The sequence below is a fragment of the Neoarius graeffei genome, chromosome 11 (assembly GCF_027579695.1).
Source record: "Neoarius graeffei isolate fNeoGra1 chromosome 11, fNeoGra1.pri, whole genome shotgun sequence".
NCBI classification, from domain to species: Eukaryota; Metazoa; Chordata; class Actinopteri; order Siluriformes; family Ariidae; genus Neoarius; species Neoarius graeffei.
Window position 1 is genome coordinate 51,542,353 of NC_083579.1, and position 26,717 is coordinate 51,569,069.

Consider the following 26,717-nt stretch of genomic DNA (forward strand, 5'->3'; position numbering starts at 1 on the left):
AAGAATTTGGCCTCACCATTAGTCTAAAGAAGACAAACATGATGGAACAGGATGTCAGTGACACACTTAACATCTCCATTGGGGATTACACTCTGGAAGTGGTCGAGGACTTCACGTACCTTGGCTCCACGATCTTCAACAGCCTGACCCTTGATGCCGAGATCAACAAGCGCATTGGCAAAGCAGCATCTGCCATGTCACAACTGTCCAAAAGAGTGTGGGAGAATGACAAGCTGACCACAAACATGAAGATTGCAGTGTACAATGCCTGCATACTGGGCACTCTGCTCTACGTAGACAGCTTATGCACGGCAGGAGCAATGCCTCAACACCTTCCACCTGCGTTGCATGCGCCGCATCTTGGGTATATCTTAGCATGACAGAGTTCCCAATAAGGATGTCCTCAAGTGGGCAAACACTCTCAGCAAGTTTGCGATCCTGTCCCAGAGACGCCTGCGATGGCTCGGCCACGTTCATTGTCTGGAGGATGGACGGCTCCCAAAGGATGTTCTGTACGGCGAACTCACCTCAGGCTCCAGACAAGTTGGCTGCCCGATGTTGTGTTACAAGGACGTATGTAAGAGGGACATGAAGTCTGCCGACATCAACCCAGACTTGTGGAAAGCAGCTACAACCAACCGCAGCAACTAATGACATGTCATCAAGACAGGTGTCAAGAGAGCTGAGGCAAAAAGGGAACAGCAGTGGCTTGGCAGACGGGAAAGATGACAAGAGAGAGCAGCTCCTGCACCCTCACTATAATCAGGGTTCATATGCAGCAACTGTGACAGAGACTGCTGCTCCACAATTGGACTTTACAGTCACAGCCAACATTGCTCTACAACAAACTGACAATCCAGGCGCAGTCCATTGTCTTTCGAGACAGAAGGAGACGACAATTTGTCACAAATTAATGCTGTCATTTTGCTGGTTTGCTTACATTCTAAGCAGAAATTATTTTGTTGGATGTTTTGTATAAAGTTTTTATTTATCAAATTTGCAAAAAATAAAAATGCTCCGTTTCTCAAAATCCAGTGAATGTGGACATAATAACACAGTTATTCCACTCAATTTTGTCATATATGGCTTATAGCCAACTTGGTACTACATACCTCATTGGCTATCTGTTCATGTACAGTTCAATTTTGTGGAATAACTTAAATATACTATGCATATAATCATTGCACAATGGACACTAACTTTTTCTACCTATCTCACTACTCCCCTTTGTAGTATACACTACTTAAATAAGTACTGCATTATGTACAATTGACAGATGCAATCTTTCTATTTTATCGTATTTATTTAATTTTTATTTAATTTAATTGTATTATTTTATTCTATTGCGTTTGGTTTGTGCTAGACAGTGCTGTTGTGACATTCAAATTTCTCTCAGGGTTAATAAAGTATTTCGTATTCATATTGTTCCTATCTAGGTAGACTGTTCACATGACAGACCCCTTATTTATCATGTCTAAGCTATTCCATTTGTATCAGTTTACAAAACAAAACAAGGTGTGTCAAGGTCAGAACACACTACTTTTGATGCTTATATACCATAAATCCTCTAAACTTCAGTGAGACACAGTAAATATCTCATCTCATCTCATTATCTCTAGCCACTTTATCCTTCTACAGGGTCGCAGGCAAGCTGGAGCCTATCCCAGCTGACTACGGGCGAAAGGCGAGGTACACCCTGGACAAGTCGCCAGGTCATCACAGGGCTGACACATAGACACAGACAACCATTCACACTCACATTCACACCTACGGTCAATTTAGAGTCACCAGTTAACCTAACCTGCATGTCTTTGGACTGTGGGGGAAACCGGAGCACCCGGAGGAAACCCACGCGGACACGGGGAGAACATGCAAACTCCACACAGAAAGGCCCTCGCCGGCCCCGGGGCTCGAACCCAGGACCTTCTTGCTGTGAGGCGACAGCGCTAACCACTACACCACCGTGCCGCCCACAGTAAATATTCTAAAGACAAATTAATTGTCATGTCTGAGTTCACTAGTATATCTTAACCAATAAGATGATAACACAAATGCTCGACTATAATCAAATGTCTTAATAACAATGTCATAACCAGCACCAAAGCTGTGGTGTGTCACATTGATGTCTCACACCTCCAGGGTTCCTGGTGGTTTGATCCTGAGTTAGGGTTACTGTCTGTGTGGTTTTTCCACTTTCCTTCCACCTCCCAAACATCCCGATAAGTGGACTGTCTATGATAGTTTACCTTAAGTGTAAATGTCCATGTGTGGTGCCCTGTGAGGGACAGGTGTTCCATCCAGGGTGTATTCCTGCCCCACACCCAATGTTCCTAGAATAGGCGAACCTGACCAGGGTAAAGAGGTTACTGAAGAAGCTGAGGACTACCAATATCCATCCATCCATCCATCATCTGTAGCCGCTTATCCTGTACAGGGTTGCAGGCAAGCTGGAGCCTATCCCAGCTGACTATGGGCGAGAGGCAGAGTACACCCTGGACAAGTCGCCAGGTCATCGCAGGACCAACACATAGAGACAAACAACCATTCACACTCACATTCACATGTATGGTCAATTTAGAGCCACCAATTAGCCTAACCTGCATGTCTTTGGACTGTGGGGGAAACCGGAGCACCCGGAGAACATGCAAACTCCACACAGAAAGGCCCTCGATGGCCGCTGGGCTCGAACCCAGGATCTTCTTATAGTTAGTTTTTTTTTTTTTCTTTTTTATCAGACGTCTAGTTTTTGGGTTTGTTTACCTGACATGTTTCGACGTACGACTGTCGTCTTCCTCAGAGTGTCACCGGATGTTAATTGGTGACGCATCTTTTATCAGCTGATGTTTCTGAAGGCGTGGCCTTCCTGTCTGGATTGACAGGTCGGTCACGCCTTCTACTGTCTGTTCGTCCCCTGCAAGATGGCACTCCAGGTGTGGGAGAGCATGTATGCTCCCTCATCCCGGTTGATGGTCCTCGGGCTTCGCTTACGGATCTCTATGGCCTCCCTGATCCAGCGCTGATGTTTATTATCTTCTGTGCGGATGACTCTGGCATTCCCCCAGTCCATAATATGATTTTCCCTTTTGCAGTGATCTAAATCATATTATGGACTGGGGGAATGCCAGAGTCATACGCACAGAAGATAATAAACATCAGCGCTGGATCAGGGAGGCCATAGAGATCCGTAAGCGAAGCCCGAGGACCATCAACCGGGATGAGGGAGCATACATGCTCTCCCACACCTGGAGTGCCATCTTGCAGGGGACGAACAGACAGTAGAAGGCGTGACCGACCTGTCAATCCAGACAGGAAGGCCACGCCTTCAGAAACATCAGCTGATAAAAGATGCGTCACCAATTAACATCCGGTGACACTCTGAGGAAGACGACAGTCGTACGTCGAAACATGTCAGGTAAACAAACCCAAAAACTAGACGTCTGATAAAAAAGAAAAAAAAAAAACTAACTATATTTAATATAAGACATAATGAACGTAATCGAAATACCAGGATCTTCTTGCTGTGGCTGAGAAGTTATTTAATTTGAGGGGATTCCCAAGCAAATAATGTGCATGAAATCACTAGCTTCACACAGCCAAGAAGACAGAGGAAGTCCGGTGTACGCATGCGCAAGTTTACCTGCTTCTTCTTCTTTTCCTTCTTCTTTTGGGTTTTAAGGCAGCTGGCATGCAGTGTTGCATTCCTGCCATCTACAGGTTTACATTGGCCGTGCACTGACAGTCCCATATTTCTGTTGCTAAATGAACAGCTGATCACACCGAGGTGCTCGCTGACCACCAATATTTATTAGTTTGGTCCTGCATTTCCTTTCCTTCACAACATAACGTCCTTTATTCTTACTTTCTTTTACTGTAGTCGGTCTTTCACGTTTCATTCGCGTCCTCCATTTTTCTCTCCTGTTTCAAATTTGTATCCCACAATGCCTTGCACGAACGGAGAAAGCCAACCACGTGATGCATGACATAGTATCTTGAATTGGGTCATGGTGAAGCAGGAAAAAATAGTGGAGAATTTAGGGCCACATGGCCCTAAATTCATTCATTGTTCTATTAGGAAAAAAAACTAATAAAATTGGAAGTCTGTGATTTGAATTCAGTAGCTTTTGGTCCACTAAACAAAAATAATTGGTTGTCAGGGAAAATTCTTTTTATGACCTAAACTTGAAAAATCTGAAAGGCAGTCTATGTTTAAAGCTGCGGTAGGTAAGCATTTAAAAATAACATTTTGTCATATTTGCTAAAACTGTCTGTACATCCTGGCAATAGTACATAAGACAGATAATTTCATGGAAAAACGTCTGGTTCATCTGGCTCCACCTCATGCTCCTAATTCCATTTGCATTTGAATCCAGCATGCCCGAATCAAAACAACCAATCAGAATCAGTCTCCTCTGCAGGGAGGGGCTTTGGAGGCAGGGCTGGAGTGTAGCAGAGAGGGAGGGACATGGAAGTTGTATTTATTCAAATTTTCAAGCTGAAGTCCACTCTCTTCTCAATCCTACCGACTGCAGCCTTAAGAGCAACATCAAAAATGTACTAGGATGTTGCTCAGTACAGTCTCCATTAGCCTTTCCATAATGCTTTTTCAATAGTGCTATTCAATAGGCCAAAAGGCATAAATTCCCTAAACCCATTCCACAGGGTAAAGTCTTTGTCACATGCACACTTCAAGCACAGTGAAATTCATCCTCTGCATTTAACCCATCTGAAGCAGTGAACACACACACACACACTCAGAGCAGTGGGCAGCCACACCAGAGTGCCCGGGGAGCAGTCAGGGGTTCGGTACCTTGCTCAAGGGCACCTCAGCCCAAGGCCGCCCCACGTTAACCTAACTGCATGTCTTTGGATTGTGGGGGAAACCGGAGCACCCGGAGGAAACTCACGCAGACACGGGGAGAACATGCAAACTCCACACAGAGAGGTCCCCGCCGGTCGCTGGGCTCGAACCCGGAACCTTCTTGCTGTGAGGCGACCGTGCTAACCACTACACCACCTGTTTTAGGCAATGCCTCCAGCTCCTTAGGGGACCTGCCAGTAGCTTCAGTGGACAAATATATCAAATTATGTACGGTATTTTGTATGGTTTTTTTTTTATTTACTGCCCAATTTGGCCATCTGCAAATTCTCACCCACCAACCAGTTCTTCTCCGTCATACAATATCTATCAACCCAGGAGACTGAAAGCTAACATGCTTCCTCTGAGACGTGAAGCCATGCTCCTGCTGCTCATGCCCCATCACAAGGCAGCGTAACACACTCATGCCCCTTTTCCACCAAAGCAGTTCCAGGGCTGGTTCGGGGCCAGTGCTTAGTTTGGAACCGGGTTTTCTGTTTCCACTGACAAAGAACTGGCTCTGGGGCCAGAAAAAATGGTTCCAGGCTAGCACCAACTCTCTGCTGGGCCAGAGGAAAGAACCGCTTACGTCAGCGGGGGGGGCGGAGTTGTTAAGACCAACAACAATAACAAGACCGCGAAAGATCACCATTTTTAAGCGACGAGAAGCAGCAGCTGTACAAACGCGAAGTCATCCATTATTATTATTGTTGTTGCTGCTGCTGTTTCTTCCGTGTTGTTTTTGCTTTGATATTCGCACCAAGGTTTATGCAAACGTAGCGCCGTAACTGACGTATACAGCAACGTAATGACGTGGCTTCTTTTAGCCCCACGAGCTATGGAAAAGCAAACTGGTTCTCAGCTGGCTCGCAAGTTGAACGAGTTGTGAACCAGCACCAGCACTGGCCCCGAACCAGCCCTGGAACTGATTTGGTGGAAAAGGGGTATCAGAGGAAAGTGCTACCCTCTGAGTTGTAGGCTGCTTTATTATAGTTGCTTCCCCTTCCCACACCCTAACTTTATGCCTCTGGTTTTCATGATATAGGCTAATAACCTCCAAATGATCAGTTTGAGCCACCTCTACATCCGACATTTCATGTGACAAAATTGCAAATTACAATAGTCTTGAGAGTTCATTGTGTCAGGCTTCAGGTTCCAAAGCAAGCTAGACATGACTTTTTGGAGAAGGAGTTTATGTTCCAAATATCTTAGGACAGACTGAAAGGAAAAACGAGAGAGTGGGTGATGGTTTGACGGCAGATGTGGTTCAGTTGACTGGAAGCACCTGTGTAGTTAGCAGTATGTGACATGGAGGGGGCAGACTGGCTGGGACAGGTTCAGACATGAAGAAGACACCACTCAGCAACAACAATTTCTCTCTCCATTACCTGTGTTAGACCCAGATCAGTTGCAGCTCTCAACTAAAATGACTGGTCTACTGATGTAAGCATGCATTCTTCCTTTTATATCTGGTCACCATCAGAAGCTATTTCAGCTATGGCAGCACCCCAGTGATGGGTAAACACACACACACACACACACACCTTACACTGACATACTGATGAAGGCAGTTAATTAAATACATGCACCTAATCTAACCCTAACCATAACCTCAGTAACCAAAATGGCATTGCTGTTCTTTTCGTTTTGAAATAAAAGCTCATGTATAAAAGATAAAATAAATAATTTGGTCCTCACCAAGATATAAAAATATATTTCTCCTCCACACAGGTTTATATATTTCACCTTTAATAATTTACAAAAAGACATTTTATATATATTATATATATATGATAGACATAAATCATGGTTTTGAAAGTCAAACATTGCAATAAACAAGGAATATTGTGGCAAAGCCCTGACATATAAAATTAATTTAGCATGAGCATATCATTTTAAGTGACAATTTCTGGCTTTTCAAATAAATCATATAATTACAACAGGATATTAAAAATTAAAGCAGTATTTAATGCCTCGGTATGTTTAAACAGTATGACACCATCGATCCACTTTTAGAATTTGTGGCATACAGTACAGTGTTAATAAATATTTGATCCCAGGGTTAATTTTGCAAACTCGAATATGTATAGTGTTTAAGCTTTCATGATTGTGCGCCCTCTCAGTGAACTATTTCAACAAACTCTTAATCATAGGCTGTGATTAAACACAAACACAGAACAAAGACATAAGGACACACTAAAGTTTGGCAAACAGTTTGGCACAAATTTAAAGGCAGAACAAGAAGTTGTCCAATGAGCACAGATAAATAATTGCATTCCTACAAATTCACATACTAAAACTCCTATCTAAGCGTTGACTTGCACATGTGCAGAATACTTTTTTTTTTTATTTATAGAGCACTTTATACAGTACATCTAGGCACACCTACATCATAAGATTGCATTCATATTTGTAGCAAATGAAACATGATCGTTTCTATCGACCTTTCAAAGCAAAAATCAATTTCAATTTGTACTTTACATAGTACAAAGCAAATAAATTATTACTGAGTTCTGATTTTGAAACCCATACATTTGAGATGAATGTTTCAAAACTGCCTTACCACTTTTGTTGTCAATGACAATGAAGTAAAGTTTCCCTCTAAAATGTCTATTATTTTCTGTGATTCATACATTAAGCATAATTATCAACCGCCATCAAGTGTCAAAAATAAATAAATTCTCATCAAGCACACCTACTGTTACCAAAGAAACATCTGATTTCACACAGTGTTGAACAATAATAACTTACAGTATTCTTCATGAAAGGCATTCAATATATGTAATGCAGAAGTATACACTTTCCGTGTAGAATATAAATCAATATAAATGGATCATTGCCTATTGCCCAACTACCGTCTCCCACAAAGTAATCTCTTAAATAATATTACAATTCCACAGTTTAAATAACCATACTTCAAGAGACAATCTTCAAAGGATTTATCTAATCATAACAGTCATGTTTCTATCAGACTCAGAATGGAATAGATTCATATTTCATCTGTTTATGTAAAGAGAAATTTAATTAACTGCCATTCAAATTCCCTCAAATCAATATAATAAACAGAACACAGTTATATATACATTATATTTTGATGAATGCTATTATTGAACCTGAATTCTTTTTAATTCAAATACAGTATTATTTTCTTGCTTATAACTGTAAAGCTCTGTACTGTAAAACATCTGAGAGATCAACAAAATATTTATGCACAGCCCCTAAGCCTAATCCCCTCACCCGTCCCCCTTTTACCCCCCTTCCCCCTTCTCCCTGCGCCTTCCTCAAATATTTCCTTCATCTCACCACTGTACATTCCATCTTCTCTCTACAAAGTCCAGCAGGAACTTCCTGCAATAGCTCTGTTGAAGACCATCGGCCAACCAGGCCAATCTATAAAGGTTTTATGGTTTGTGCTAATCTTTGATCTGCAAACCTTATTGGGCTGAAGTCAATGCCATGCATTTGTTCACAATCTTCGCCACTATCCCTAGTCCCTGAGCACCAGTTTCACTTTAGAGCATGACTATTGACCACAAAGCTTTTGAAGTGGCTGTAACAGAAAAACATCTGTACTCGAACAGAATGCATCCTAAACTGGTATACATATATAACTACATTTCCCCCCTTCAACTCTTTTTATGTTCTTTTAAACGGACTGCATTTTTAATGCACCAACATTTGACTTTTTATGACTGAGAAGCAACTGGAAGGCTTTTGAGGGATGTACAATATAAAGATGGAAATAAAACATACAGTACCAGCCAAAAGTTTGGACACACCGATTCATTCAGAGGCGTTTCTGTATTTTGACTGTTTTCTACATTGTAGAACGATACTGAATACATCAAAACTATGACATAACATCTCATCTCATTATCTGTAGCCGCTTTATCCTGTTCTACAGGGTCGCAGGCAAGCTGGAGCCTATCCCAGCTGACTACGGGCGAAAGGCGGGGTACACCCTGGACAAGTCGCCAGGTCATCACAGGGCTGACACATAGCCCATGTTTACATTAGACCGTATCAACGGATCATCAGATTAACGTTTTTAAAACGATTAGTGTGCACACAGCAACGCCAATACACGATTTGCGTGCACACAACAACACCAATACACGGATACGCTCAGCTCCGCAGGCATCCTGCGCTCCAAATCACTCCGCCCTGAACAGCGAGTGCCCTCTGGAGGGTGCGCACTCCGGCCTTGCGCAGCTCACAGAGCGCGCGAGTGGAGTGCACAAGCTGTGATTCGGGACTGAGCCGCTGTGTGTGTGATCCCAGCGCATATCACTTACTACTTGCAAGTGGAAGGATGGCAAGCCTAAAGACAATCATAACTACACAATGGGCAGTATTTGCATCAGTATTTGCAGTATTTTCATACTTTTATACTCTTTAATGAAAGGTGATACAAGGCGGAAGTCCGCGCCGTTTTTCAGCAGTCGCGTCACATGACCAACGCCAGCGAATCAGGAAGGTGGATGTCACAGTGACGTTGTCCAATGACGACGCCAGCTAGAGCTCAGCACAGCGTATCCGCGTATTCTCAATGTTTACACAGCACCGGAGCTGACACGATCTGGATTGAATACGTGGACCCTGGCGGATTCCCGTTTCCCGGCGTTTCCAGGTGTTTTAATGTAAACGGACAGTGCATCCGCGAAGAAAACGAGACAGATACGGTCTAATGTAAACTTGGCCATAGACACAGACAACCATTCACACCTACGGTCAATTTAGAGTCACCAGTTAACCTAACCTGCATGTCTTTCGACTGTGGGGGAAACCGGAGCACCCGGAAGAGACCCACGCGGACACGGGGAGAACATGCAAACTCCGCACACAAAAGCCCTCGCCGGCCACGGGACTCGAACCCAGGACCTTCTTGCTGTGAGGCAACAGCGCTAACCACTACACCACCGTGCCGCCCTATGACATGACATAGGGAACATATATGGAATTATGTGGTAAACAAAAAAGTTTTTTTTCAATTACGTTTCATATTTTAGATTCTTCAGCGTAGCCACTGTTTACCTTGATGACGCTTTGCACACTACTGGCATTATCTTAACCAGCTTCATGAGGTCGTCGCCTGGAATGCTTTTCAGTTAACAGGTGCCTCGTCAAAAGTTAATTGGTGCAATTTCTTGCCTTCTTAATGCATTTGAGATCAAACAGTAAATAATAAATACAGTAAATAGCCCGATTCCACAAATGTAGTAATCCATATTATGTCAAGAACCGCTCAGCTAAGTAAAGAGAAACGACATCCATCATTACTTTAAGACATGAAGTGTCTTTTAATTCATAAAGATAAAGAAAAACCACTGAATTAGAAGGTGTAGCCAAACTTCTGACTGGAACTGAATATCAACATACAGTAACAAGTGGTTAAAAGTCGCATTCTCACAGAGATTCCCTGACAAAAACCTGACTTTTAAGACAGCTCTGACCTAGTGCTCTATCATGGGCTGAGTGGACTAGCAGCAGTTTTAATGAACATGATCAGAGTAGGTGAGAGGATGGACTCCTACACTTTAGTCAAAATAAATGCCACATGCTAGTCAAAGACGAGGGTCCTCCCATTATAAATTTCATGCAAAACTCAAACAACACAAACAAAATCATTATCACTAATTCTACAAAATGTTTATCTGAGGAGGACACCTATAGGAAAGAGCTGCAGCTGAGATCAGCGAGTTGTTCCCAGTGTTAACACCGACTATGCACAGTGTGACCGTTTTGGAGACCGAAATCAGTAAAGTTTTTGAAGTGACAAAGCACGAACAAGCCATTCCTTTGCAGACATGAATGATAATGTTACATAATTACAACAGGTTTATACAGATAGACATATAGCGCTATATATATTTAGATTCTCCTTAGTAGATACAGCTTGCTCTCTGCAAAATGTGATGAAGTTCATTTCACATAGTGAAACCTGGCTGGGAAGAGCATGCATTACTTTAGGTGCTAATGCCAGGAAGGGTTTTGCTGTCGCTGGTTCTTGCCAGTCACGTCCAGACATTTAGAATGAGGGGGTGGAGTGCCTGTTCCCATAATGCCTCTGTGCTGACACTGGACGAAACACAGACTAAGGTTAGGAATTGTATCCACTCTTCGGTATAGGAACATTCCAGACACAGGCATTGTTGGGTCGAACTTTTGTGATGTGAAGAGAATACAACTATTAAGTGTTTTTATTAGTTATACTTACATGTAAAATTCCATACTGTTTTACTCAGACTCAGCTAGAAAACAGACAGAAAGGAAAGCTAAAACACAGCTGAAGTGCTAACCCTTGTGTGGATTTGAATTGCGTGGCCGCACAATTATGCGGAAGTTGAATTCCATCTTCTAGAAACATCTGCCATCAAATACTGTCAGTTGGGAAACAATAAGCCAATCTGTGCTAAATATTAGGAACAAATGTCTCTTGGTGTGTCTTAGGCAGCTGGGCCATAGAAGGTTCACGCTGCACGCTGCATGCTGCACGCTACACGCTACACGTTCACGTGAAGAACCGGACCCTGGGCCATTAAACTTCATGCTTGGATGTTCACGTGTTGCGTCTGTTCTACTTTGACCGAGTAACCAACAATATGGACTCTTCGGATGACGACGATTGCCTCATTCTGCTTTTACTGAGACAGAGGAAGAGAAAAAGGAACAGAATTTGGAGCCGAGAACACTTCCTTCTGAGAGAAACCCGTGGTGAATTTCACCGAACATTCTATAATCTGCTTGACAATCCCGATGAAGAACTATTTTTCAATTATACCATTCAATTATATTTTTTCTGAAGTTTTCCCCTGAAAGCATAGAGTTATCTCCCTAGACCCGTTCTGATTGGCTGGCGCGGCGGTGACCGCATACATTGACTGGAATTTCCATCTTCACGCCTAGAAAAAAGTGTGCATGTTCATTTCACGCTTCACGCGTGAAGTGTGCAGCGTGCAACGTGAACGCCGTTCTATGGCCCAGAGCAAGTCATGCTACGTTTGTCCACTTTTCTTTACACGCGTGTAGCGTGTAGTGTGCAGCATGCAGCGTGCAGCGTGAACCTTCTATGGCCCAGCTGCCTAATTCAACTTTCTATTTGTTTTTATGTACCAAAGTCGGTTTTATTACACCTCTCCTAACCACCAGGACAGGCGAGAATCATCTGTACTTTCTCGTGTTGAGAAAGTCACGTAGTGACACATAATGGAGGATTTGCAAAAATACCACTGTCATACGGCCATCTATCTCGTTCTTCTTTGTTGACATGTTGGAACACAATATGAAGCTATTCACTTATCAGAATATAATTAAAACACAGACCTACAGGTATCCAAGTCCTCCAAAACCATGCCTCCTTTCATCCACTTTGATTTCATCCTACACAAAGCGGTCAAAGGAGTCATTCTGCTACGCTGTGCTTGTGCAGACAGTGTCTGAACCCCTTAGAAGCTGAAGATTTGGCATTGAGCATTTTAAGGCCGCAGTGTCTGACTCAGACATCCCTCGCACTGACTGTGCACCAGACATAGCTAAGCTAGAATCGAAGACTGAATTGGCATGTTCAACTCCAGTATCAGCAGTATCTGAAGAAAGAACTAAGGATAGAACAAGGTCTCTCGACCTTTCACAGTATCATCTCAGGTGGGTCAATCCACACTTACAGTGGTGCTTGAAAGTTTGTGAACCCTTTAGAATTTTCTATATTTCTGCATAAATATGACCTAAAACATCATCGGATTGTCACACAAGTCCTAAAAGTAGATAAAGAGAACCCAGTTAAACAAATGAGACAAAATTATTATACTTGGTCATTTATTTATTGAGGAAAATGATCCAATATTACGTATCTGTGAGTGGCAAAAGTATGTGAACCTCTAGGATTAGCAGTTAATTTGAAGGTGAAATTAGAGTCAGGTGTTTTCAATCAATGGGATGACAATCAGGTGTGAGTGGGCACCCTGTTTTATTTAAAGAACAGGAATCTATCAAAGTCTGATCTTCACAACACGTGTTTGTGGAAGTGTATCATGGCACGAACAAAGGAGATTTCTGAGGATCTCAGAAAAAGTGTTGTTGATGCTCATCAGGCTGGAAAAAGTTACAAAACCATCTCTAAAGAGTTTGGACTCCACCAATCCACAGTCAGACAGATTGTGTACAAATGGAGGAAATTCAAGACCATTGTTACCCTCCCCGGGAGTGGTCGACCAACAAAGATCACTCCAAGAGCAAGGTGTGTAATAGTCAGCGAGGTCACAAAGGACCCCAGGGTAACTTCTAAGCAACTGAAGGCCTCTCTCACATTGGCTAATGTTAATGTTCATGATTCCACCATCAGGAGAACACTGAACAACAATGGTGTGCATGGCCGGGTTGCAAGGAGAAAGCCACTGCTCTCCAAAAAGAACATTGCTGCTCGTCTGCAGCTTGCTAAAGATCACGTGAACAAGCCAGAAGGCTATTGGAAAAATGTTTTGTGAATGGATGAGACCAAAATAGAACTTTTTGGTTTAAATAAGAAGCGTTATGTTTGGAGAAAGGAAAACACTGCATTCCAGCATAAGAACCTTATCCCATCTGCGAAACATGGTGGTGGCAGTTTTGCTGCATCTGGGCCAGGATGGCTTGCCATCATTGTTGGAACAATGAATTCTGAATTATACCAGCAAATTATAAAGGAAAATGTCAGGACATCTGTCCATGAACTGAATCTCAAGAGAAGGTGGGTCATGCAGAAAGACAACGACCCTAAGCACACAAATCGTTCTACCAAAGAATGGTTAAAGAAGAATAAAGTTAATGTTTTGGAATGGCCAAGTCAAAGTCTTGACCTTAATCCAATCGAAATGTTGTGGAAGGACCTGAAGCGAGCAGTTCATGTGAGGAAACCCACCAACATCCCAGAGTTGAAGCTGTTCTGTACGGAGGAATGGGCTAAAATTCCTCCAAGCCGGTGTGCAGGACTGATCAACAGTTACCGCAAACGTTTAGTTGCAGTTATTGCTGCTCAACGGGGGAATGGGGGGGGGGGTGTCGTCACACCAGATACTGAAAGCAAAAGTTCACATACTTTTGCCACTCACAGATATGTAATATTGGATCATTTTCCTCAATAAATAAATGACCAAGTATAATATTTTTGTCTCATTTGTTTAACTGGGTTCTCTTTATCTACTTTTAGGACTTGTGTGAAAATCTGATATTTTAGGTCATATTTATGCAGAAATATAGAAAATTCTAAAGGGTTCACAAACTTTCAAGCACCACTGTAGTGTCATTAAGACCAACTTATTTGCAAGTGCTGTACAATGGTGCGGTGGACACTCTTTCAAGACATCCAGAGGAGTGAAGTTTATACCACGAAACTGTAACCCAGGTCTAGGAAAGATTTGCCAAGGCACAGGTGGGCCGCTTTGACAATGCCAAGCCAACACATTGCCAATTGTGGTTCTCCCTAGCAAAGTTAAACAGAATGTTTTGGCAAGATGCTTACAGATTGGCTACTGGCTATGACTGGCTACACCATCTATTATTTGCCTTTGTTTCTCTATTGCTCACGTTCACCATTGCACAGAATTCAACAACTAGGACACAGAGTCCTACTTGTGCAAAACCTTGGCTTTCCCTACTGCTTTAACTCGCAGGCAGTGTGTGGTCATCCAGAACCTTGTACGCCTTTGAGTGGAAGCCATTCCACAAATGTTCAAGCATCTCAACAGCTGGATCTGGTGCACTGCCCAATTTCAAAGACACTAACTTTTCTACAAAGACTGTTAGACAGCAATTCCACTTAAGGTGTATGTGGCAGCCATCACAGCACACCATAGCAGGGATCTCTCTGGAGGCCCATATGCTTAGAATTTATGGCCTTTCTGAAAGATGCAAGATACCTCCATCCACTATAATTCTCTAAGAGCCTGGTGTGGGATCCCTAGCTCACAAAGCCTATGTAGGATGCTGAACTGCCTTTTTGCTAGAGATATCACACAACATTATGAATCTCTTGATTGTCCTTGCAGCTTGCTCTGATGGCGAACCTGCAGAGCACAACCTGTGGTATTATCTAGACTGGATGGCGGCCATCCAATTCTCAGACCAACTGTTCATCAGCCATGGAATGGTTCTTCACCATGATCTACAGACAGGTCATGCAATCTCCTACTGTGACATGCCACTCAAGGACATTGTAAGTCTGTGTCGCTGCTACTTGGGCATCAGTTCTACCCCTAATAGTGTGAAATCTTTCTGATTAGTCCTGAGGAAAGTCCTGTTCCTCATGAAGTTGTTGGCATTCATGATTCTCACTGCCCTGGCTGGTACTGTAGGAGGGGTGAAACAGAATGCTAGTACCATACATAACTGTGATTCTATGACTCAGTGAAAAGGTTCTGGGGAAAGATGCCTGCATGACAGTGATATTAACTGCAAGGAAAGCGTCATACATCACTACTTAACTTTGTTGGAAGTTCTTGCCATACGTTTGCAAGTGCACAAGAGAGTATCCAGGTCAATCTCAACACCCCATGGCAGTTATCTGGGGTTCATCGAACCACAGTTACATACATAACTTGAAAGCCTGAAATTTATTCAGTGCGGGAAAGTAAAGAAATCACAAAGGAAGATGGTGTTTGAAAACAAAGAAATATAAATGTGACAAAAGATTATGATGAAGGTATGTAAAACTCACCTTTTTCCCTTCCGTTCCTCATGTTCACCTCCTCGTCTTCCAGACCATCATCAACTGTAAAGTTGAACATAGTTTCAGGATAAGCTCTACATACAATAATTATTACATCACAAAAATTAGTCATAATACATTACTATGGTACATTAAGATGCATTCCGCTCAAAGCCTATAGTTTAAACCCCTTAAATTCCCAGAACTTGGCAGCAGGTCCAGTCGTTTTCAGTCATTCTTTACTCTTGTAACTATATACCTTTTCTTTTACTTTCACCACACTTACTAACGAATTCACCGTAGTTACTGAATAATATGTTTTAACATTGTGAAGTGAATACAACCCTGATTCCAAAAAAGTTGGGACAAAGTACAAATTGTAAATAAAAACGGAATGCAATAATTTACAAATCTCAAAAACTGATATTGTATTCACAATAGAACATACACAACATATCAAATGTCGAAAGTGAGACATTTTGAAATTTCATGCCAAGTATTGGCTCATTTGAAATTTCATCACAGCAACACATCTCAAAAAAGTCGGGACGGGGCAATAAGAGGCTGGAAAAGTTAAAGGTACAAAAAAGGAACAGCTGGAGGACCAAATTGCAACTCATTAGGTCAATTGGCAATAGGTCATTAACATGACTGGGTATAAAAAGAGCATCTTGGAGTGGCAGCGGCTCTCAGAAGTAAAGATGGGAAGAGGATCACCAATCCCCCTAATTCTGCACCGACAAATAGTGGAGCAATATCAGAAAGGAGTTCGACAGTGTAAAATTGCAAAGAGTTTGAACATATCATCATCTACAGTGCATAATATCATCAACAGATTCAGAGAACCTGGAAGAATCTCTGTGCGCAAGGGTCAAGGCCGGAAAACCATACTGGGTGCCCGTGATCTTCGGGCCCTTAGACGGCACTGCATCACATACAGGCATGCTTCTGTATTGGAAATCACAAAATGGGCTCAGGAATATTTCCAGAGAACATCATCTGTGAACACAATTCACCGTGCCATCCGCCGTTGCCAGCTAAAACTCTATAGTTCAAAGAAGAAGCCGTATCTAAACATGATCCAGAAGCGCAGACGTCTTCTCTGGGCCAAGGCTCATTTAAAATGGACTGTGGCAAAGTGGAAAACTGTTCTGTGGTCAGACGAATCAAAATTTGAAGTTCTTTATGAAAATCAGGGACGCCGTGTCATTCGGACTAAAGAGGAGAAGGACGACCCAAGTTGTTATCAGCGCTCAGTTCGGAAGCCTGCATCTCTGATGGTACGGGGTTGCATTAGCGCGTGTGGCATGGGCAGCTTACACATTTGGAAAGACACCATCAATGCTGAAAGATATATCCAGGTTCTAGAGCAACATATGCTCCCACCAGACGACGTCTCTTTCAGGGAAAACCTTGCATTTTCCAACATGACAATGCCAAACCACATACTGCATCAATTACAGCATCATGGCTGCATAGAAGAAGGGTCCGGGTACTGAACTGGCCAGCCTGCAGTCCAGACCTTTCACCCATAGAAAACATTTGGCGCATCATAAAACGGAAGATACAACAAAAAAGACCTAAGACAGTTGAGCAACTAGAATCCTACATTAGACAAGAATGGGTTAACATTCCTATCCCTAAACTTGAGCAACTTGTCTCCTCAGTCCCCAGACGTTTACAGGCTGTTGTAAAGAGAAAAGGGGATGTCTCACAGTGGTAAACATGGCCTTGTCCCAACTTTTTTGAGATGTGTTGTTGTCATGAAATTTAAAATCACCTAATTTTTCTCTTTAAATGATACATTTTCTCAGTTTAAACATTTGATATGTCATCTATGTTCTATTCTGAATAAAATATGGAATTTTGAAACTTCCACATCATTGCATTCCGTTTTTATTTACAATTTGCACTTTGTCCCAACTTTTTTGGAATCGGGGTTGTAATAAGCCAAAAGGTTAAAGGTTTATACACTGCAAAAATGATATTTTAACAAGTTGGAATATCTTGAATATAGTTGAAACGATCTAGCATTTCCTATTAGAAGAATACAAGACACCAACTCCGAGATTATTAAAACTAGTTCTAGATTGTCACCAACTTGTTCCAAGATGTCTTGTCAAGTAAAATCATCTGTCCATGCTGCAAGATAATTTCACTAATATTAAGGAATTTTCTCCTGAAATTCAGTTTTCAGTTTTTTGCCATATAGTACCATAGAACTGCTTCTTAGAACTGGACCAAAATTCTTTCAAGGTCTTTATAATGCGATATAATCAGTAGATCATAAACAGTCCAATACCTGAGTGAAGCTCTTTAACCAGTGATGACATGGTATTCGTGATGGAGTCCGCAGCTACCAAAAGATCATTACGGAGATTTCTAGGTACACCTGAAACAAACAAGTGACGACACTTTCGTTTTAATAGACTTTCTTATAGTTTTCCATAGCAGTGATTTTTCAGGCCCATAAAATTGCAATTTGTTTGTTGCATGCATCAGGGATGTCTCACCCTGAGAGAAGGCATCCAGTACATCATCACTGACACCGGCCAGGCAGTCCTGTGGTGTGTGAGTAGGTGTGGAGCCAGCGGAGGTGGAGCGGATGGGCATGGGCATGGTGCAACTGGCACTGTGGCTGGGTGAGGAGTGGGGTGAGCCCCCTGTTTGAGCCTGTAGCAGAGACACTAGGTTAAGCTGCCAGCAAGGGAACAGGAAGCAGATCTCACTCAGGATGAGTAGCAACCTGACTCCTCATAGACACACACCAGTCCTTTCAAAAACACAGACGATATTATCAGTGCTAACTCACCTATAGACACATGATCTACATTAAACCTTAAGCCTGCTCTGGTGGTATATGTTCTCAGCACACCTTATTTGGCCTCACACTCACAGAGAACCATGTGTGTACCATTACAAGAGCAGGCAAATGGAGAGGTAGATGAAGAAAAGGGGCACTGTGTCCCATGGACTGGTGCAGGGCCCAGGGGCCGTGGCACACAGCCAGGCAGCAGATGGCCAGCCAGACTGCAGTCACATTAGAAGCGAAGTGGTTAGCTCACATGAAAGGCAAGCATGTCTCTGATATTTGGCAGGGATATGCATGGGCTAGCCTGCCCTCTGCCAAGCAAGGGAATAAAGCTAAGGGGCCTAGCTTAGGCTAGGTCTTATAGCTAAAAGGACACCAGCAGAAATACTCTACTTTACTTGAGTTAGACTTGATAAGTCTCCTTGAGCATTAGAGGGTATTTCATGTAATCTTGCGAAGGTGATTTCAGTTGGATGAAACGAACTTGTCTCGGTTTTGATTAGGACATGCAGGACTGTTGCATATGGAATACTAAATGTTGCCTGACTTTGTCTAGTCACAGACAAACTAAACGTGAAGTGCTTGATTACAAAGCCTGAGTTTTTTTCTTCTTTACGCCCTATTACATGTTGATTCTGGAAAATTCCAGCTCTTTACACTTTACACATGTTAAAGGACAATGCTGAGGCAGTACCACAAGCTCTTTGAATTAACAATCGTGTAAGGGACTGAAGTCAGGAACACTTACGCCCTTCTGCTCTTCATCCTGTCAGCAAGAAGAAAAAAAGGAGAGAATACCGATTCATGAATTCATAAAGAGAGAGAGAGAAGAAAGAAAGAACAGCCAATAGGTAAAAAAAAAGAAGGCAAAAAAGAGCAGCACTTCTAAAACAAGTTATACCTTTAGCAGTCTCATGAGACCTTCCAACTGGACCATCAACTCTCGCCTGCTCTCCTGCAGAGCTGACATGCGCTTTTCCAGCTCGTCTTTTCTGTGCCTGACCAAAAATATGCACAATGCGTAAAGAAATACATGAATGGCCCGAAACAGATACAATTTGTTATTTTTAGTATATGAGTACCGTAATCTCTTCTGTTTTTACTGGGTTACTGTAAAATTGACAAACGGACCAATTATTTCCTACAGAAACTACAGCATGTGCTCAAAAACTGTAGACACTGTATACAGCAGAAACATGACTGAAGAACCACTCTTTTGACTCCTAGACACCCTCTGGTGTCTCTAAGTGGTACTTTAGTTGAAATGTGGCCATAGGTTTTAAAGCACGTTTGGCCGAAGCAAACCTCTGCAGCAAGGATCTGGTATATCACAGTTTCCAGTGTTTCCGATTATCTCATTAAGTCTTGAAAATGCAGATTAACTCTTTGCAGCTGAGTGTAAATGTTTTAACTGAGTGTGTATATTCTGTATACATGTATATGTGAATGGTGTGTGTGTGTGTGTGTGTGTGTGTGTGTGTGTGTGTGTGTGTGTGTACCGGAGCAATCGTAATTCAGCAAGGAGAGTGGGATTCTGTTGAGCTTTCTCTGGTGTGGGCTGAGAGGCCTGCTCATGTTCCAGACGCAGTCTCTGGATTTCCTGAAGGATTTCCCTTTTTCCCCCATCACACCACAATATAGAACATATTATTAATAATATAGAACACATGCTATCATAAAATCAAATGCAAACTACAGGGTATCTGAATAATCAGGAATTGATGGGAATATGTTGAGCAAAATCCCCAAAAGAAAAGAAAAGAAAAGAAAAGAAAAGAAAAGAAAAGAAAAGAAAAGAAAAGAAAGATACAGTAGTTGAGAAAACGTGTAGAGTATAAGGGTGAACATGTACAGCATATATTGTAAATAATAAATACTAAATTAACTATATGTAGGTTTACTCTCATTGGTTTCTGAGTTTTCGGACACCCTGTAAATTAAACTTAACTTTAGTAACGCAGTCTATATAACAGTTCTCTATATTTTACCCAGACATAATGCCTTAATCAGTGTTATTTTCCCTGGAGCCCCACTACAAATCGAATAATGTGCTAAATAACTCACAGCATTCATCAACGCTTATTTGTGATATAATTACGAATCAGTATAACTGGAAAGTCACCTATTTTTGTTCTCTAGCTCAGCGATGAGTTGCCTCTGTTGCTTGTTGGCATCAAAGTTGAAGCTCAGGTCGGTTGGAGGGCATTGCTGCGAAACAATGATTAAGAGTAAAAACTAGAGACACATAATACCAAGCCATTAAATCAACACACTGCTAGAGAGGTAATGATATCATATGGGCAAAAATGGCAGCGCGGGCATAAGAGTTCAAACATCAGTGGAATAAATGTGTCCAATGTGTTATTTATTCTCAGTTTCTGCACCATTGGGAGTGCTATGAAATGGCCCATTATTGCAGGTGGTACATATTGCAGAGGACAGAGATATTATACCTAGGTTTGTGTGTGTGTGTGTGTGTGTGTGTGTGTGTGTGTGTGTGTGTGTGTGTGTGTGTGTGTGTGTGCATATTAATGCATACTCACTGTAGAATTGCTGGCTTCAGCTGCCAGACGAGCAGCGTAGCGAGCAATAAGACGGTGCTCCTCATCCAGCCTGCTGGGACTCTCCAGAGTGGTGCTGTCCAGAGAGAAACAGAGAAACAGATGCCAAATATGCACTTAGTGAACTACAGCTTATCAATGGACTCTCAGAAAAAAAAAAAAAAGGATTATACTGTATGCGTTCTTGGCACCTTTATCTTTTGTACACTTAATATGCATCTTTAACCTAGAAATACCAATATAATGTACCTTTAAAAAAAGATTTAATGTACATAACTGGACCATAATTCCCTTTTACAGTAAAGCTTTAAATATGCATATTTCTAGGTCAAAGATGCATACTAAAGGTGCAAAAGGTGTCCACTTGAGGGTACCACTGCCGGAAGTAGGAATGGTACAGTTTAATCCCTTTTTTTTTCTGAGAGTGTGGCAACATTACTGCACAGAAAAACACATATATAAAAACTCACAGCATGGACAACCACACACATAAAAACACTCATGACCATCTCATGTAGCTCCTGTGCTTTCAAAAAAAAAAAAATCTCTTTTTGGAGAACCTTTAAAGGTTGTTTGTCAAACCTTAAAATCAGACATGGATCCAAGGAAAAACCTTTAAAAACCTAAGAGCCCTTAACTATCCAAAGAACATTTGAGAAACTCTTGTGTAGGCTCGTTAAGTCACAAACTTACAGAAAGAACAGAGCGTCTTATGGTTTTTGTGTGTCCTTTTTTCACTCTGAAGACTGGGACCTTTTTAAGAAGGTCCTGATCCACAGCCTCACCATTCAATACAGAGGTATTCCACAGATTTACATGAACAATTAGATCGATTTTTTACATTCTATATTTTTCTATTCTTTATAATATGTTTTTTTTAGTCTTTTTTTCCCTCTGCACAGATCATGTCAGACTATTGCATCATTACAGTAAGGCGCATTGTCTCACGCTATAAGATTTGGCATATGATAGGAGCAGATGATAGAGCATATGCTTCTTGTCCTCATTAAATGACCTCTAATGAGTCAGCAGTGAGTGTGTATGTGTATGTGCACATAAATGTTACAGGCTAGGAACCTCTATATTTGACGCGCCCCGTAAACACCATAAACATGTTGAAGACAGGCTTCCTTCCTTCTGTAAGCAAGTGAAGAGCTTTCTAGAAAGTTGACGCACTGTGTCAATCAGCATGATCCTGTTAGCGTGATGTGTGTGCTCTTCCTACATCACGGGTGGTTCATTAAAAAAATGCTACCGTGTGCCAAGAGTCTCTCAGAGACACATGGTATTTATGATTCCGCCTCCAAGTGCAAGCTGGAGGAAGATGTGCTGGAATTCTACTAAGGCTACAGAGCCACACTGCAGGAATAAAGACACATCCTGCAAAGACTATCTTCCATCTATTAAAGGACAATTACAAATTTGCAACCCCTAACGTTTGTCTCTTTTCGTACATCTAAAGAATTAATTAAAATCGTGTTTTCAACAAGACTTCAACTGAAACATCATAACATCTGCAAGTAATGAAAAAAATGTTTCAGAGCTGCACATGTTGCAGTGGTAAAACAGTGCAGTCTATCACTTCATATCCAACAGCTGGTTGGTACTCAGTTAAAATTGAATTAAAAATTCGTCTGGTCCAAATGAATACAGTCACTTACTCACTGACAGCATGGTTAGGCATGGCCCAGCTGACAATAAATTGTGTGCAGCGTCATTTGCCCTTGAGAGCCTTTGAGAGGATACAAGAGGGTGAGCGTGCAGCGTCAGCACAAAAGCTCACTTTCCTGTTCACGCATCTGGCTTTGACACCTCCTGCACAAGTCCAAACTATTACATGTGCTATTACAGACATGGAGACCCAGACAGAATGCATTCCTTTCAACAGCAGGGTTTTTTTTTTTCTCTGAACACTATGGACTTTGCCAGTGCGTATAGTAGAAGTGTTTTTTTTTTAATAACAGTAATATTCAGTGTTGTGAAGGATATTGATTTATGCTGTATAAATCCATAAAGGACCAGGAACAAACTATTACTGGAAGACAGTAGAATTAAATCCATAATACTGTAAGGGGTTACTGTTAACACTAGTGTTTGGATTGTCAGAGGACGCAGACACCAAAGTATTTTATGAGAAGAAGCAGCTTTTATTTATCACACGTACACTCAAACACAGACTTAAGCACACAGTGAAATTCGTCCTTTGCATTTAACCCATTTGAAGCAGTGAACATACATATGCACACACAAGTGAGCAATGAGCACACACACACACACACACACCCAGAGCAGTGGGCAGCTATGCTACAGCGGGCTCCTGGGAGCAGTTGGGGGTTAGGTGCCATGCTCAAGGGAACTTCAGCCCAACCTTCACCCATGTTAACCTAACCCCATGTCTTTGAACTGTGGAGGAAACCCACGCAGACATGGGGAGAACATGCAAACTCCACACAGAAAGGCCCCTGTCGGCCGCCGGGCTCAAACCCAGAACCTTCTTGCTGTGAGGCGACAGTGCTAACCACTACACCACCGTGCCATTTGTGAAAAAAAAATGGCCATAGTTCAGTGACCCCTTTCTTCTAAACCTGAACCAGCGTGGTTTCTGTAGCAGATCCTCTGCTGTGGCTTAGCCAATCACATGCATTTCAATCACAAGAAGCTCACTGAGAAAGGGAAGACGTTTCATCAATATTTGTAGAAAGAAAAAAAGAAAGAAAGAAAGAAAGAAAGAAAGAAAGAAAGAAAGAAAGAAAGAAAGAAAGAAAGAAAGAAAGAAAATGTCAAAGATGAAAACAGATTCTTTAAAGAAGCTTAGATATTATGTATTTATTCTCCCTTACCGAAGTTCAAAATGGCTATATCTCATCTGTTGAGAGTCTGTAAAGTGTCCCTATGAAACAAAACACTTTAAATCAATGAATCTTAATTAAAGGAATTAACTAATCATTAAGCATTAAACAGTAACTGTTGTCACCATTCGGTCATGTTATTTGTTTATCCTGACATTTCTAAGCAAGGAATTTTATGAAACTAGACCTTCCCAATTTTTAGTTCAATACCCCTTCTCTCTTTGTAAGTTAGCTACATCTTTGAATAAGCCAGACGTTATCGATCATAGTAGGTCCTTCCCAAAGACAATCACATCAGCGTATCGAAAAGCTGTCATAACGTCCCTACAACCTTCAGTCAAGCTGAAAGAAAGCATATTTTTGGCAAGCTCCACTGACCAACAGCGCAATCATAATGTAGTGGAAAATAACTGTACATTCCTCTACCACTTACCCTCTGGCCTGAACCGCTGCCAGCAGCTGACCTCACGCTTCCCCAAACAGGGGCTGCAGTGTCGAGTCTAAGGGCATCCGAGTGGCAGATTGGAGGCCCGAGCAGAGTTGACAGTGTGCTGAGACACATGCGCTACGATCCCTATGCACTAACTCATTCATCAAAATGCACAGTGTTTCTTCTTGCCTGAGGTTAACAAGTCAATTCAGCATTTTCCTAACCTGGCTTTAATCTTCGCATTGAAGATCTTATGTCGGATCTTGTGCCACCCCTCCTCCAAACCCTCTCTCATTGCCTCAGTCCATGCCAAGCTATTTATAGCACTGTTTGCACATGAGCAGCTTCTTCCTTCTTCAGGCGCTGCGCATCACATCTGGTCCATTCAGGTTTTCACAGTCATGACACTTCAAAATCAAAGGCAGTGAGGAAAATTTCACTACGGCACTCCTATAATAGCAGTACTAACTATAGATAAATATATGACATGCCAAAGTCCTTCATCAAACGTAAAAGTAGAGGAAGCCATGTTGGGGTGTGCAGTCACTGATAAGAAAGGGATAATCCTTCAATCCAGTGATTTCTGAATTATGCCCTGGAAGAGAGTCTGTAATGCAATACCATATTATCCGGATCCACATAATAGTTATCAGTTATTAAAATCTTATATGCTGTTTCATTACCATTTGTGCCAGTGATAACCAGACAACACTGAGAGTGTATGTCACGGGACGAGGGACAGGAAAGTGCTGAATCACACAACTCGACTAGCCCCATTTCTGAGATAAGGTTCTCATCCTGAGTGCTTTTATCTTATCACCTGGAGAGATCCCAGCCTTCAAAATGCACCGACATCCAGAAAGGTGAGTCAATTTCTCTCTTCGATGCTTCAGCTCATCTGCCTTAGGCGAGCAAACATACGGCTTAGCAGTAAATCAAACTGAGAGAACCCAAGACATTTATCACTCACTTGCTCTACAGACTTCAGACTTCAAAGCAAGCTACTTTTAATAACAGACTTGCAACAGAGTGGCTTAAACACAACAGCATGCAGACGGAAACCTGTGTCAAGTGCTTACCTTGTGGTGGGCGTGGGGGCCCCAGAGGACACAAGAACTGTATCATTCATGTTGTTGGACACTGGCTTCAGCTGACTGCAAAATTATAAAGTTCAAGTCAAGCATGGCCACAGAGCTGGGGCTGCCAACCTGTCTCCTTTTCTCTCTCTCTCTCTCTCTCTCTCTCTCTCTCTCTGTGTGTGTGTGTGTGTGTGTGTGTGTGTGTGTGTGTGTGTGTGTGTGTGTGTGTGTGTGTGTGTGTGTGTGTTGCACAAGCAGAAAATAACAACAGTGAGCTTTCAGAGGATGAGCCGTCAAAGTGCTCTATACTGCGCTGGAACAAGCCACATGTAAAGGCATAAAAGCATCCTCACTGTAATTGCCTTCAAGACAGTGACATTTTAATTTAATGCTATTTGCCCAAAACTAATTAACAGTTAACAAAGAAAGAAAGAGGGCTATAGGAATTCTAATTAGAGCTGGAGTTTGAGAAGATGAAGAAAAGAGAAGTGAGGAAAGGTGAAGCAGAGGTGACACTGCAGAACACAGGAATAAACTGTATTATGGACTGGACCTAAATTCTTGTCATACACTAGATTTCCTGCATATCATACGAAGTGGAAAAAAAAAAACTAGAAGAAAACCTTGATTGTCACATGTACTGTATACATGCAGTAAATTTTTTTCCTTTGCATATTCCAGCTTGTTAGAAATTTGGGGTTAGAGGGCAGGATAAGTCATGATACGGCACCCCTGGAGCAGAAAGGCTTGGCAGTGCTGCTGGGGCATGAACTCATGACCTTCTGAGTGGTGGCCCAGAGACTTAACCACTGAGGCACCACAGCCTTGATCCATCACTGCCACCAATGTCACCTTGGCTAAGTAAATCTGAACAACTCTCCGACACTCTTTTCTCAGCTCAAGCTGTGCTTTTGCTTCAGGCTTGCTTTCCCCCTGTATTTGCTTCACTTCTCTCTCTTTACCTCTCACCAACCAACATGTGTGTTCACTCTGTTTTTGTATAACAGTATAAAAGGGGATCCAAAAATCTCAAAATAATTTCCCCCTGCTTTAAATGGTCTTATAATGTGATTATGATGCTGCTGGGTTTTTTTTTTTTTTTTCCCGAGACACAACTAAATGAAACAAGCACTTTCTCTTTTTGTAAAGGTCACGAAAATCATATCAAATGCGGTTTGTTTTTTGAGGCAAACAGTTAAATAAACACAAGCATGTTTCAAAGACGAAGAAGAAAGAAAGAGCTCCATGTGCCATGACTTGATATAAGTGGCTGGCTCTGCCTTGGTAGCGTAAATTAGAATACAACACAATGTAGGTACCTTCAGCAACAATCTGGACTCACACACTATTTACTGTTATTACATTGTTCAAGACCACATTCCTTCACCAAGAACAAAATGACAAATACGTCTGAATGGAAGAACTCACCTTGCGTAGCGTACGGAGCACC

The 26,717-nt window shown here is 41.9% G+C and overlaps 1 protein-coding gene across 7 annotated transcripts in view; it reads right to left on the minus strand.

Annotated features, from left to right (window-relative positions):
- Positions 1-8,127: 8,127 nt before the first annotated feature.
- The window catches only part of dtnbb (dystrobrevin, beta b), a 45,900-nt gene continuing 27,310 nt past the window's right edge, over positions 8,128-26,717 (minus strand). For 2 of the 7 annotated variants that reach the window (XM_060934133.1, XM_060934132.1), the window contains exons 11-19: positions 20,892-20,985; positions 20,471-20,556; positions 19,848-19,961; positions 19,250-19,346; positions 19,097-19,114; positions 18,050-18,209; positions 17,839-17,928; positions 15,546-15,599; positions 8,128-11,017 (exon numbers count right to left, since the gene is read on the minus strand). In XM_060934133.1, coding sequence (XP_060790116.1) covers positions 10,956-11,017; positions 15,546-15,599; positions 17,839-17,928; positions 18,050-18,209; positions 19,097-19,114; positions 19,250-19,346; positions 19,848-19,961; positions 20,471-20,556; positions 20,892-20,985 — 775 coding nt within the window. In that variant the 3' untranslated portion in view covers positions 8,128-10,955. Of the gene's footprint in view, positions 11,018-11,072; positions 11,107-14,107; positions 15,435-15,545; positions 15,600-17,838; positions 17,929-18,049; positions 18,210-19,096; positions 19,115-19,249; positions 19,347-19,847; positions 19,962-20,470; positions 20,557-20,891; positions 20,986-23,749; positions 23,800-25,267; positions 25,343-26,717 lie in introns of those variants that run through there. The other 5 variants (XM_060934137.1, XM_060934139.1, XM_060934135.1 and 2 more) reach the window with 5 other exon arrangements.